The sequence below is a fragment of the Ascaphus truei genome, unplaced genomic scaffold (genome assembly GCF_040206685.1).
Source record: "Ascaphus truei isolate aAscTru1 unplaced genomic scaffold, aAscTru1.hap1 HAP1_SCAFFOLD_414, whole genome shotgun sequence".
Lineage (NCBI taxonomy): Eukaryota > Metazoa > Chordata > Amphibia > Anura > Ascaphidae > Ascaphus > Ascaphus truei.
The window spans coordinates 200939-216083 of NW_027456745.1; the positions used below are offsets into that span (position 1 = coordinate 200939).

The 15145-nt window shown below is 50.0% G+C and overlaps 1 protein-coding gene across 1 annotated transcript in view; it reads left to right on the plus strand.

Moving 5' to 3' along the window:
- The window catches only part of LOC142484002 (TRPM8 channel-associated factor homolog), an 82806-nt gene that overhangs the window by 13513 nt on the left and 54148 nt on the right, over positions 1 to 15145 (plus strand). Inside the window, exon 3 of the mRNA XM_075583959.1 lies at positions 7485 to 7698. Within this exon, the coding sequence (XP_075440074.1) occupies positions 7485 to 7698 (214 nt within the window). The remainder of the gene's footprint in view (positions 1 to 7484; positions 7699 to 15145) is intronic.

Here is a 15145-nt window from a genome sequence, read left to right on the forward strand (position 1 = left end):
AGTTTCAGTCCTAGTCTTTGTTAGGGAGTTCCTGCCTTGCCCCTTGGGGGGTGAGGGTCTTCAGACTAGCCTGCGGGCCTCAAGCCCCTGGGAGGCCTAGTCCTGTCCTGCCAGGGAAAGGAAGATACTCCTGGGCCAGGATGTCTACAGCAGGAAGCCCCCGCAAGCTGCAAGGTATCATCTAACCTGGGTTAAGTTTGGCCCAGGGGATGTACAGCTCTTGCATGAGATGGATACAGGATGTGCTGTGTCTGATGCTACCCCAATAATCCCAGTTGTACTTCTGCTGGCACTTCATTGTTCTATGGAAGTTCCTGTGGGGATGAGCCCCTGCCTATGGCAGAACCCTACAGGTGGAGGTGCTGCACCATCCTAGAGATGCTGTACCCCAAGCTCCCTACATCGCGGAGACTCGGCCTCCTGGCAACCAACAGGTGAGCACCACAAACACATATCTACCTACCTAAAATTCTCCCGTCGGGGGGTGGGGGAGATAGGGGTGTTACATTTGGAGGCCCTGCTGAGAGGACAACTTGGGGACAGTTATAGCATCAGCCCACCATACAGCTGGGCATTATAATTGTCATGGGAGACCAGGTACTTTGTACACCATTTATATATTACCGGGATCATTCATTAGACACTGCAAGATAGTAAAAACAAATTTATTTTGGTAAACCCACGTACAACAAGAAGAAATACACAAGGATCAGTTACAAATATACTTACTGGGGCTCTGGGGGGGAAATCTAGGCTTTCCTAGGTGCAGGGCGCCCACTTGGATGAGCTTACCCTGACCGGGATATAGCCCCAGCTCTCCTAGTCCTCTTTTCGGCTTCAGTTCCCAGCCCCGACCACTGCGTTCTAACATGAGAACTTGGTCCTCATATCTGACTTAGTCTCTCTGAGGCAAACATTTCAGGCTTCAAAACTAAGCCGGTCGCTCTGCTATTTCGAACAGAGCAACTTTGAAAAGCTGCCCTACCTCATCGACTCATCATTGGTTGCCCCCACTCACTCTTTTGGTCAGCACCTTACATACTGTACACTCCGCTGGGCTATTCCCAGAATGGAGGGGGAAGAAGCAGCCAATTGGAGCGTGGGAATTCCTCCCCGCCAGCCAATAGAAAGAGGGGCTAGTCCCTTGGCGGACATCATAGGAGTAGGCGTGCCAAGCACGCTCAAAGCCAGCTGAGCAGGAAATATGATTTTAGCTAAGGGGAGAAGACTCTATGTCTGCATCCTCCTTGGCTAACTCATTGTCACATGCAGGGCCGGCTCCACCAAGTTTGGCAACTACAAAAAGTTGTCACCACGGGGTGCCCTTTGTAGTCCGGACCTGGCCATTCACCTTTCCTCGCCCACCAAATATTTTCACACCTCTGGAGATCCTCTCCCCTTTGAACTACGGACTCTGTGCAGACTTGCTGGCACCTTAACGGGATGCCCGGGCAGACTTGCTGGCACCTTAACGGGATGCCAGGGCAGACTTGCTGGCACCTTAACGGGATGCCCGGGCAGACTTGCTGGCACCTTAACTGGATGCCCGGGCAGACTTGCTGGCACCTTAACGGGATGCCCGGGCAGACTTGCTGGCACCTTAACGGGATGCCCGGGCAGACTTGCTGGCACCTTAACGGGATGCCCGGGCAGACTTGCTGGCACCTTAACGGGATGCCCGGGCAGACTTGCTGGCACCTTAACGGGATGCCCGGGCAGACTTGCTGGCACCTTAACGGGATGCCCGGGCAGATTTGTTGGCACCTTAACGGGATGCCCGGGCAGACTTGCTGGCACCTTAACGGGATGCCCGGGCAGACTTGCTGGCACCTTAACGGGATGCCCGGGCAGACTTGCTGGCACCTTAACGGGATGCCCGGGCAGACTTGCTGGCACCTTAGCTGGATGCCCGGGCAGGCTGCATAAGGAGCCTTATAATAAATGTACCAAACATTGGAAAACATATTTTAATACATGGGAGATCTTGGGGAGACTCATGACTGTACTGGATTTAGGACTGAGATATCAGGGGTCAAACTATGAGTCTGGGGGATGCTGGATAGCCCCGGGGTAATTCTAGACACGTACCAGCAAATCATGCTTGGTCGCCGGGCAGAATTAAGGTACTACTGGTAGGTCTGGCCCCTGAACTCCTGCAAACAAAATAATTCCAATCTTACCCAAATATCCCACCCAAAACTTACACACAGCAAGTTTCATGAGTCTGGGGTAAAGGGAACATGGAAAGTGGAAAAGCCGGGACACTTTAACTGTGCATGTAAAGATACCTGGCCCCCTGGCTTATAGTGCTAGATAGCTGCCAGGGACCCATAGGCCACCAGAGGGTTTAACCTTTATTATGAAGCCTGGTTACCCTTGCTCATCACAATAATCTCTAACTGGGGCTGACACCAGGATTATTCCATTTGGGGTGCCAGTGAATGGGGTCACAGTGGAACTGTTGCTGTACTGAGTTGTGACTAGAGACCATAGTCATGGTATCAGCAGAGTACATGTAGCATCGCCAGAGTGTCATCTTGGGACACAGAACCACTCATGATTGGGACTGCCAGTGTGTACTCCCCACAGAGAAAGAAAGTGCATGTGGTGTTACCTGGGAGGAGTCTTGAAACGATAGAACCCCCAAGAAGGAACTGCCAGCATGCACACATTGAATTCAGGGTCCCAACAGAGGATCCTGATGGCTGCAAACGGTTCCCACCAAATCGGTTTGGCGCGAAAGCCATAGCCACGCCCTTTCTGGAGTGTCTGGGACTCCTGGATCCACCAGGGGGAGGAGACCCAGACTTAACTGTCACCACATGGGGTGTGGCCAGATGCAGTTATCACACCCAAGAAACGCACTTGGTGACAGAGAAAACCAGGACTGTGCCTACCCTTGATCGTTGCTATACTAAGCAGACATGGCTGAACAGATTGCCCAGCGATTCGAGCTACCAGGAGGACTCCTGCTGCTCCACCTAAATGGCAAATATTTCCTGTAACTCCTGTGTCTGCTGTGTGACCAGCCAGGAGGTGAGATGGATGTCATGTCCTGCTGCAGGCGAAGTGATATGCCCTGCCTTCAGCCGGTGCTGAAGGCCTTTGACAAGCCTGGTTCTACACTACACCCCAGGAGATGCGGACCCTAACCCAATTGATCAAAAAAAGCTACAGGCGCTGGTGGAGAATTCTTCTGCGGACGCAGAGAGAGACTCTATGGCTCTAATCTATGACCTTTTCCACCCTGACCAAAATGCTCCGGTAATCAACCTTTGCGGGAAGTACTACAGTAAGAGTCCTGACTCAGGAGCGGAGTCACTCAGAGCCAACGCCAGGGGAGTGAGCCTCCTTCCCTTTAAGAGTGTAAGTACTGCACTGCCCTGCCAACCAATGCTGGACTTACCTATCTCCACGCCGGCCAGCATTGGAGGTGCCAAGTCCTTCTACTACTCCCTCATGGAGCAGGTGCAATCAGACTTTTTCAAGATGGCCAATAGTAGTGTGGCGGAGTTCTGCCAAGCTTCTTCTGTGACCTCCCTGATGACCAGTCCCGATCGAGAGGAGTCTGCAGCAGCGGAGGATCCTCACAGGGAGAGAGCAATGCCTTCTTCCGGATGGAAAAGCGGCTTGGGAGTGACAGCGGCAGAGGTACCGGCCGATACTTCCACCGTTCCTGCTCCCGAGGTCAACTCATTGTCTTTGGTGGTGGTCCCTGTGAGGATCCTGTATTTGGTGGTGGTTCCGGAGACCGACCCATCTTTGGTGGTGAGCGGCGGTCAGGACCACCTGTTCCTGCTGCAGTGAAAGCCACATCTGAGGATCTGGGGTCCGGTCCGCCGATTCCTAAGGAGGACGTGGATGCGCTGATCGGACGAGGCCGCACCAAGGAAACCATAAAACCGGGACATTCTTATGTTTCAGCCGTTAACGTTGAGAGACAGGACTCTTTAATTGCTCCAGTAACTGAGGTAGAAGCTTCTACCAAGAAGTGGAACAATGTAGCACCGACCTAGTATAGCGATGACAAGCATACTATTATTCCTGTGCCTAGAGATGTGATAAGAAAGGAGTGTAAGCCCTTAGCACCCAGGCCACCTTCCCCTATATTATCTGTGAATCCTAAATGTATTACTGCAAATGTGGGTACTGATGACATGCCTAAGGGTACCATGAGAGAAATTTTACTAAAGTGGTTGGATCCAGGAATATGTTCCACATATGGACCGGACCTGATTTGTGCTTGTGCAGGGTAACAAAATAGACCACTGGTGGGAAGGAGAGTATACCCCGGAGCAAGAGGTAGATATTATGCGTAACCACAGGAAAGATCTTTAGATGGGGCTTGACTCCTATCAAGGCTGGGAGGAAGCCATGTTTGGGGATTCCCATGAGTAACCTCTATTCTGGGTATTGCCAGGGCAGGCTTGTGGTCAGAACCTGATAAAAAATAGTAGAGCTGAATCCTAAATGTATTACTGCAAATGTGGGTACTGATGACATGCCTAAGGGTAATTATTCAAAGGTTCAGTAAGTCCCACGGTTATGACTTTCCCTATCTGCCAGAGCCTTTAATGCGGGAGGTGGAGGAAAGTAGAGAGGAGTGGGTCAGGGATGCTGTTCTGGGATACATGGCCCCTAAATGCAGCAGCCAGGGACATTATACTGATGATAGGGTAGCCTATCTAATCAGGGTATGGCATGTAGGCCGAAGCATCTATATGGACAGGGTGGAGTATGTCAGTGAGAAAGGGAAGAAATGCTGGTACTCTGTGACAGTGCCTGATCATGCAGGTAAACTAAGTAAGAAGCCAGACCCTGTTCCCTACTATTGAGTGCCTGTGCCCATGGACAAGAATACAGACAGAATACACACTTCACAGGTAAAATACACATCACACTGGGTGTCTGGGAGACACTACCTAGGTGCAGTTTCTGTTTCTTGCTGTAGAGTAAGCTTCTCTGTTCTCCTGGAACCGCACCCATGCGTGCACAGAAAATATCAGCGTCCAGGTTTAGAAGTCTTATTTGGTGTCTTGCAATCAGCTATGCTGGGCAGAGCTCAAGACCGGTCAGCTCCAGAGATGTGTGTTCTTTTGGTCAGACTCTCCTGGGAGTCTCAAGAACACTCCTCTGTCTCTCCAAAGGTCAGCTCTCAGTCAGAGCTAAGGAGTCACTTCCTGTCTCAACAGACAGGCTTTTGTAAGCAAACTAGATCAGGCAGGTGGTGTTTATTAATTGACTACCAGCAGTTAACCCCCACACTGCTAGATTAAAGGCACATTACTTGAACAGGGATTACTCCCCTGTTACACGCTCCCTCTGGATTCCGGAAAAGTGTGTATGTTAAAGGGAATTCGAAGCAAATTCCCACTAGAGGTCCTGAGATTTCGCCGATCACCAAGATAACATCAAAAACATTTTGCATTATTTTACTTGATGTTTTTTCACATTCTTATTAGTCACACTACCTCATGAATGCACTCAAAACGATAAAGTATGAATAGTGAGGTATAATTTAAAAAAAATTATTAAATATTAATATTAAAAAAAAATTGTACAGAGAGGCGTGGTAAGAGGGTCCAAGACCAGCCCCTAATACATACCAAAAGTAACTTCCACATCAAATGAATAAGGAAGAAGACCTAAGGGAACACTAGTATATGTATTGCCATATGGTATATAAGCTAGAATACTTAAAGATTAATTCCAAGGGAATAAGTAACGGCGTGCAGTGAAGCAGGACTATAATCTAACAACCGGAACGGTAATAACAGGACCTCTACCAGTGCTGAGTCCAGAGGAATATAATCTAATAGCAGAAAGTAGATGCCAAGATGGCCAGTGTAAAATACAAAACTAGTGTCACGTATTAGTGTAAATGTATAACAACGTGTGGTCACAACACAAGCACACATCGGTGAATGATAATCACCTACACATGTAAACAGCATAATCCATAGATAAATGAAGACAGCATGATAAAGGGATTGGATCCTAAACAGGGCATAAAGTATGCATAGGTAGAGCCCAGAGGCCCAGGTCAAAGACCGTATCCAGTTATAGCCTCTTACACCATATATACAGTAACACTACAAAATGTATGATAGATAAATGTATATTGGATAATATGGTAGGATCATCACAGATAAATACGAAAAATGATAAATATCGCTATATAGTCCTCAAAGTAAAGGCAGACACTTAGTTAGTATATACAGTGACGTGTAGGAACACATGCTGATAATAGGTGACTCAGCAGCACCGGATACACTTGCTAGCTACAGTACACTGTTGTCGGAGCTCCTGTCTCTTCCATGGGCAGTGAGAAAAGCCTAACTGTATGGACACCAAGCTAAGTATAATGTCTGTACCCCTCCCCTTTGTGTAATAGAGTGTTACCATGTTTTCAATGTGGCTTACTAGGGGTACTTTGATTCCGTGTAACAGCGGGTACTGGCAGCAATTATTACTACTGCTGCACGTGTTTTCCAATACGCACTGTGAGTGCATTCACCTATTATCAGCATGTGTTCCTACACGTCACTGTATATACTAACTAAGTGTCTGCCTTTACTTTGAGGACTATATAGCGATATTTATCATTTTTCGTATTTATCTGTGATGATCCTACCATATTATCCAATATACATTTATCTATCATACATTTTGTAGTGTTACTGTATATATGGTGTAAGAGGCTATAACTGGATACGGTCTCTGGGCCTCTGGGCTCTACCTATGCATACTTTATGCCCTGTTTAGGATCCAATCCCTTTATCATGCTGTCTTCATTTATCTATGGATTATGCTGTTTACATGTGTAGGTGATTATCATTCACCGATGTGTGCTTGTGTTGTTACCACAAGTTGTTATACATTTACACTAATGCGTGACACTAGTTTTGTATTTTACACTGGCCACTTTCTGCTATTAGATTATATTCCTCTGGACTCAGCACTGGCAGAGGTCCTGTTATTACCGTTCCGGTTGTTAGATAATAGTCCTGCTTCCCTGCACGCAGTTACTTATTCCCTTGGAATTAATCTTTAAGTATTCTAGCTTATATACCATATGGCAATACATATACTAGTGTTCCCTTAGGTCTTCTTCCTTATGCATTTGATGTGGAAGTTACTTTTGGTATGTATTAGGGGCTGGTCTTGGACCCTCTTAGTACGCCCCTCTGTACAAATTTTTTTTAATATTAATATTTAATAATTTTTTTTAAATTATACCTCACTATTCATACTTTATCGTTTTGAGTGCATTCATGAGGGAACCTTTCTGTTTGTTTTTGTCAAAGATTATATAAAGAAAGACCTTTTATGCATAACCTTTATTTTTGTTCTATAAAAGTTATATCAACTGCAATTTCAAATTGTAATGTATATTTTTTTGGTAAATAACATGGGTAACGTGCCTGGAATGGAGCGCTGTACATAAAACCTCGTTCCTGATCTTTGTGCGCTTTATCTCCTAGGTGCAGATTGGATGCCACACTGATAACCTGATCGAGTGTAACCCTGTGTGTCGCCCCCCAGTGGTCACACAGAAACTTCACGTCACTAAAGAGAAGCTGACCGTGTCCAGTCTGTTGGGCGGCCTTATCTATATATATTTACCACCAAAGGCTAAGCTGGGCAAATTCAATGTGAAGATTGAAAGTGCTAAGAGGGCTCCTTTCTATCAAAAGGGTAACCATGCACCTCCGTCATGTAACGCTACCTCACGGTCTGACATGTGTGTTATCCCTGTATTCAGAAAGAGTTATTGCACATCAGAAACCGTGAGCCTGAGACAATGCCAAACCGCTCGGGATAGCAGTGACTAGAGGTCCGCCCGCGCCACCTGCCTGCAGTCTGTAAGAGCGACATCTCCCTGCGCAGCTCTTACAGGCCATCTCCCTGCACAGAGAGAGCTACATCTCCCTGCGCAGCTCTTACAGGCCATCTCCCTGCACAGAGAGAGCTGCATCTCCCTGCACAGCTCTTACAGGCCATCTCCCTGCACAGAGAGAGCTGCATCTCCCTGCACAGCTCTTACAGGCCATCTCCCTGCACAGCTCTTACAGGCCATCTCCCTGCACAGCTCTTACAGGCCATCTCCCTGCACAGCTCTTACAGGCCATCTCCCTGCACAGCTCTTACAGGCCATCTCCCTGCACAGCTCTTACAGGCCATCTCCCTGCACAGCTCTTACAGGCCATCTCCCTGCACAGCTCTTACAGGCCATCTCCCTGCACAGCTCTTACAGGCCATCTCCCTGCACAGCTCTTACAGGCCATCTCCCTGCACAGCTCTTACAGGCCATCTCCCTGCACAGCTCTTACAGGCCATCTCCCTGCACAGCTCTTACAGGCCATCTCCCTGCACAGCTCTTACAGGCCATCTCCCTGCACAGCTCTTACAGGCCATCTCCCTGCACAGCTCTTACAGGCCATCTCCCTGCACAGCTCTTACAGGCCATCTCCCTGCACAGCTCTTACAGGCGATCTCCCTGCACAGAGAGAGCCGCATCTCCCTGCACAGCTCTTACAGGCCATCTCCCTGCACAGAGAGAAGCTGCATCTCCCTGCACAGCTCTTACAGGCCATCTCCCTGCACAGCTCTTACAGGCCATCTCCCTGCACAGCTCTTACAGGCCATCTCCCTGCACAGAGAGAGCCGCATCTCCCTGCACAGCTCTTACAGGCCATCTCCCTGCACAGCTCTTACAGGCCATCTCCCTGCACAGCTCTTACAGGCCATCTCCCTGCACAGCTCTCACAGGCCATCTCCCTGCACAGAGAGAGCTGCATCTCCCTGCACAGATCTTACAGGCGATCTCCCTGCACAGCTCTTACAGGTCATCTCCCTGCACAGCTCTTACAGGCCATCTCCCTGCGCAGCTCTTACAGGTGATCTCCCTGCACAGAGAGAGCTGCATCTCCCTGCACAGCTCTTACAAGCCATCTCCCTGCACAGAGAGAGCTGCATCTCGCTGCACAGAGAGAGCTGCATCTCCCTGCACAGCTCTTACATGCCATCTCCCTGCACAGCTCTTACAGGCCATCTCCCTGCACAGCTCTTACAGGCCATCTCCCTGCACAGCTCTTACAGGCCATCTCCCTGCACAGCTCTTACAGGCCATCTCCCTGCACAGCTCTTACAGGCCATCTCCCTGCACAGCTCTTACAGGCCATCTCCCTGCACAGCTCTTACAGGCCATCTCCCTGCACAGCTCTTACAGGCCATCTCCCTGCACAGCTCTTACAGGCCATCTCCCTGCACAGCTCTTACAGGCCATCTCCCTGCACAGCTCTTACAGGCCATCTCCCTGCACAGCTCTTACAGGCCATCTCCCTGCACAGCTCTTACAGGCCATCTCCCTGCACAGCTCTTACAGGCCATCTCCCTGCACAGCTCTTACAGGCCATCTCCCTGCACAGCTCTTACAGGCCATCTCCCTGCACAGCTCTTACAGGCGATCTCCCTGCACAGAGAGAGCCGCATCTCCCTGCACAGCTCTTACAGGCCATGTCCCTGCACAGAGAGAGCTACATCTCCCTGCACAGCTCTTACAGGCCATCTCCCTGCACAGCTCTTACAGGCCATCTCCCTGCACAGCTCTTACAGGCCATCTCCCTGCACAGCTCTTACAGGCCATCTCCCTGCACAGCTCTTACAGGCCATCTCCCTGCACAGCTCTTACAGGCCATCTCCCTGCACAGAGAGAGCCGCATCTCCCTGCACAGCTCTTACAGGCCATCTCCCTGCACAGCTCTTACAGGCCATCTCCCTGCACAGCTCTTACAGGCCATCTCCCTGCACAGCTCTTACAGGCGATCTCCCTGCACAGAGAGAGCCGCATCTCCCTGCACAGCTCTTACAGGCCATGTCCCTGCACAGAGAGAGCTGCATCTCCCTGCACAGCTCTTACAGGCCATCTCCCTGCACAGCTCTTACAGGCCATCTCCCTGCACAGCTCTTACAGGCCATCTCCCTGCACAGCTCTCACAGGCCATCTCCCTGCACAGAGAGAGCTGCATCTCCCTGCACAGCTCTTACAGGCCATCTCCCTGCACAGCTCTTACAGGCCATCTCCCTGCACAGCTCTTACAGGCCATCTCCCTGCACAGCTCTTACAGGCCATGTCCCTGCACAGAGAGAGCTACATCTCCCTGCACAGCTCTTACAGGCCATCTCCCTGCACAGCTCTCACAGGCCATCTCCCTGCACAGAGAGAGCTGCATCTCCCTGCACAGCTCTTACAGGCCATCTCCCTGCACAGCTCTTACAGGCCATCTCCCTGCACAGCTCTTACAGGCCATCTCCCTGCACAGCTCTTACAGGCCATCTCCCTGCACAGAGAGAGCTACATCTCCCTGCACAGCTCTTACAGGCCATCTCCCTGCGCAGCTATTACAGGCCATCTCCCTGCACAGAGAGAGCTGCATCTCCCTGCACAGCTCTTACAGGCCATCTCCCTGCACAGCTCTTACAGGCCATCTCCCTGCACAGAGAGAGCCGCATCTCCCTGCACAGCTCTTACAGGCCATGTCCCTGCACAGAGAGAGCTACATCTCCCTGCACAGCTCTTACAGGCCATCTCCCTGCACAGCTCTTACAGGCCATCTCCCTGCACAGCTCTTACAGGCGATCTCCCTGCACAGAGAGAGCCGCATCTCCCTGCACAGCTCTTACAGGCCATCTCCCTGCACAGCTCTTACAGGCGATCTCCCTGCGCAGCTCTTACAGGCCATCTCCTTGCACAGCTCTTACTGGCCATCTCCCTGCACAGAGACGCATCTCCCTGCACAGCTCTTACAGGCCATCTCCCTGCACAGAGAGAGCTGCATCTCCCTGCACAGCTCTTACAGGCCATCTCCCTGCACAGAGAGAGCCGCATCTCCCTGCACAGCTCTTACAGGCCATCTCCCTGCACAGAGAGAGCTGCATCTCCCTGCACAGCTCTTACTGGCCATCTCCCTGCACAGCTCTTACAGGCCATCTCCCTGCACAGCTCTTACTGGCCATCTCCCTGCACAGCTCTTACAGGCCATCTCCATGCACAGAGAGAGCTGCATCTCCCTGCACAGCTCTTACAGGCCATCTCCCTGCACAGAGAGAGCTGCATCCCCCTGCACAGCTCTTACAGGCGATCTCCCTGCACAGAGAGAGCTGCATCTCCCCTGCGCAGCTCTTACAGGCCATCTCCCTGCACAGATCTTACAGGCCATCTCCCTGCACAGCTCTTACAGGCCATCTCCCTGCGCAGCTCTTACAGGTGATCTCCCTGCACAGAGAGAGCTGCATCTCCCTGCACAGCTCTTACAAGCCATCTCCCTGCACAGAGAGAGCTGCATCTCCCTGCACAGAGAGAGCTGCATCTCCCTGCACAGCTCTTACATGCCATCTCCCTGCACAGCTCTTACAGGCCATCTCCCTGCACAGCTCTTACAGGCCATCTCCCTGCACAGAGAGAGCTACATCTCCCTGCACAGAGAGAGCTGCATCTCCCTGCACAGCTCTTACAGGCCATCTCCCTGCACAGCTCTTACAGGCAATCGCACTGTTTTTACTTGCTTTTAATAAGACAGTATTGAAGCAGGGGGTCCGAAGCTGAACCGCATTAATTTCAGCCTCAGGGACCCCCTGCTTCCTGAGTTACAAGCTCTGGTATGAGGTGTCGGTATCTCTTTACATTGTTTAAATCTCCTGCGTCATTTGATCGGAACATTTAAACTTTGCGGGGATACCGGCACCCCACACCGGGGCCTGTAATTCAGGAAGCAGGGGGTCCATGAGGCTGAAATTAATGCGGGGTAGTTGCCCCACAGTGGGTGATTAGGCCTACCGGGAAGGTTGTGGGATGAGTTAACCATTTCATTACCTTAGCGGTTACTACCCTAAAGTAATGAAGGGGTTAACCCCTCCCTCTACCCACTCAAGAGAGTGCACCTACCCTGGGCAACTACCCTCTTCACCCCGGGCAACTACCCCCTTCACCCCCTCCACCCCCTGTAAATATTAAAATACAAACAGCAATACTAGCTAATAAACCCATTGATTGCCAGAGTGGTTACCTGTGCCCTCAATGGGAGCAAAGATAACCCCAATGGCAATGAATGGGTACTCTAAAACCCACACCCTTTACACAAAACAACCCCCCCCCCGCCCATCATATACAGTACATTTATTGGAAAAATTCCTGTTATCCAGATCTGGATAATAGCGCATTTGCCCATTATAATAAAACATTATCCAGCCAGCATAAAGTAAGTTGAAGTTGTCCTTACCCCTGCCAGGATGAAGGCCGTCCTCATCCTCATCACATCCACCCCATCCTCCGTGGGCAGCAACATTCAAATAAAAAAACTAACTACTGGCCACTAACCCCTTAATTACATTAGCGGTTAGTAAATGCTATAGTAATTAAGGGATTAACCCCTCTCCCCCCCCAAATACTCACCGGGAGGTATAACTACCCACCCTGGAACAACTACCCCCAACCCCTCTACACCATCAACACACATACAAATGGCCAAAGGCACTAGGCACTAGTAGCAAACAAATAAATGGCTAATAGCACGATTGCCCATTTATTTGCAAAACAAAATAAATACTCAATCAAATAACCTTGGCATAACAGTACAATACATTAATTTGCCAATAAACCCATTGATTGTTACTGTGGTAAGCCATGCCCACTATATAGGCATGAATTGCCACAATTGCAATGGATGGGCAACCTAAAAAAAACAAGCATCAATTAAAATACATCATAATGAAATATAAACAAGCATTTACCAAAAAAACATTGTCAATGTGGCAAACCATGCTAACAATTTGGGCATGGATTGCCACTATGACAATGAATGGGCAACCTAAATTAAAAAACAAAAAATACAATACATTAAAATGAAATAAAAACAAGCATTTGCCAAAAAAAATGCATTGCTTGTCACTGTGCTTATCTATACCCTGAAAGGGGAATAGATAAAAACATTGGAAGTCAATGGGCATCCTAAAAAAATAAATAAACACAATTAAATAAAATACAATCAATGTGTTTCTTACCTTTGCCGGATTCACCCTCGTCATCCTACACCGGCATCAACTGTTGACCCACAACGCAGTGTTCCTCATCAGCCGATGTACAGAAGTCCATGATCCTCTTTTGATTGTAGAGTAGTCTCCTGTGAGTTCTTAACTTCTTCCTTCTTTTCTTCTATTCTTTATAATCCAAAGGGTCCAGAAGATGTTGCTACCATGGAAAAACCTTATATAAGGCCTGTGAGGTCACATTTGATTGGCAAATGGTACACCCCCAATCCAATTGGTTGGTGTGCCATGTGATGGCTTCCATTTTTTTATGATGTGACACCATCAGAAATGGAGGGAAGCCAGCTAATTAGGTAGCATATACTTCCCTCCCTTTAAGATGACATTACTTTAGCAAAACCAAAATGGAAGCCATCACGTGGTTTACCCACCAATGGGATTGATAGATATACCATGTGATACCTTTCCTTTTTTGGAGTGATGTGACATCATCAAAAGGGAGGGAGGCATGCTACCTGATTGGCTATCTTCCAACCAGTAACCACTAAGATAATGAAGGGTTAACTCCTCCCGGAAGCCTCCCGGTTAGCATGAACAGCCACCACGGGCCAGAAACCACCCTCACCCACCCCCTCTACCTCCAATAAACCGGGAACTGGTATTTAACCCATTCATTACCTTAGCGTTTAGCCGCTAAGGTAATGAAGCTGCCCATAAATGTATTTTTATTACACAGGATGGGAGGAGGGGGTCTCCGGAGCTGGTATTAATGTGGGGGTCTCCAGAGCTGGTACAAATGTGGGGGTCTCCGGAGCTGGTATTAATGTGGGGGTCTCCGGAGCTGGTATTAATGTGGGGGTCTCTGGAGCTGGTATTAATGTGGGGGTCTCCGGAGCTGGTATTAATGTGGGGCAGCTCCGGAGCTGGTATTAATGTGGGGGTCTCCGGAGCTGGTATTAATGTGGGGGTCTCCTGAGCTGGTATTAATGTGGGGCAGCTCCGGAGCTGGTATTAATGTGGGGGTCGCCGGAGCTGGTATTAATGCGGGGGTCTCCGGAGCTGGTATTAATGTGGGGCAGCTCCGGAGCTGGTATTAATGTGGGGGTCTCCGGGGCTGGTATTAATGTGGGGGTCTCCAGAGCTGGTATTAATGTGGGGGTCTCCGGAGCTGGTATTAATGTGGGGGTCTCCGGAGCTGGTATTAATGTGGGGCAGCTCCGGAGCTGGTATTTATGTGGGGGTCGCCGGAGCTGGTATTAATGCGGGGGTCTCCGGAGCTGGTATTAATGTGGGGGTCTCCGGAGCTGGTATTAATGTGGGGCAGCTCCGGAGCTGGTATTAATGTGGGGGTCTCCGGGGCTGGTATTAATGTGGGGGTCTCCAGAGCTGGTATTAATGTGGGGGTCTCCGGAGCTGGTATTAATGTGGGGGTCTCCGGAGCTGGTATTTATGTGGGGGTCTCCGGAGCTGGTATTAATGTGGGGCAGCTCCGGAGCTGGTATTAATGTTGGGGTCTCCGGAGCTGGTATTAATGTGGGGGTCGCCGGAGCTGGTATTAATGCGGGGCAGCTTCGGAGCTGGTATTAATGCGGGGGGGTCTCCGGAGCTGGTATTAATGCGGGGGTCTCCGGAGCTGGTATTAATGTGGGGGTCTCCGGAGCTGGTATTAATGTGGGGGTCTCCGGAGCTGGTATTGATGTGGGGGTCTCCGGAGCTGGTATTAATGTGGGGGTCTCTGGAGCTGGTATTAATGTGGGGGTCTCCGGAGCTGGTATTAATGTGGGGGTCTCCGGAGCTGGTATTAATGTGGGGGTCTCCAGAGCTGGTATTAATGTGGGGCAGCTCCGGAGCTGGTATTAATGCGGGGGGGTCTCCGGAGCTGGTATTAATGCGGGGGGCTCCGGAGCTGGTATTAATGCGGGGGTCTCCGGAGCTGGTATTAATGTGGGGGTCTCCGGAGCTGGTATTAATGTGGAGGTCTCCGGGGCTGATATTAATGTGGGGGTCTCCGGAGCTGGTATTAATGTGGGGGTCTCCGGAGCTGGTATTAATGCGGGGGTCTCCGGAGCTGGTATTAATGTGGGGGTCTCCGGAGCTG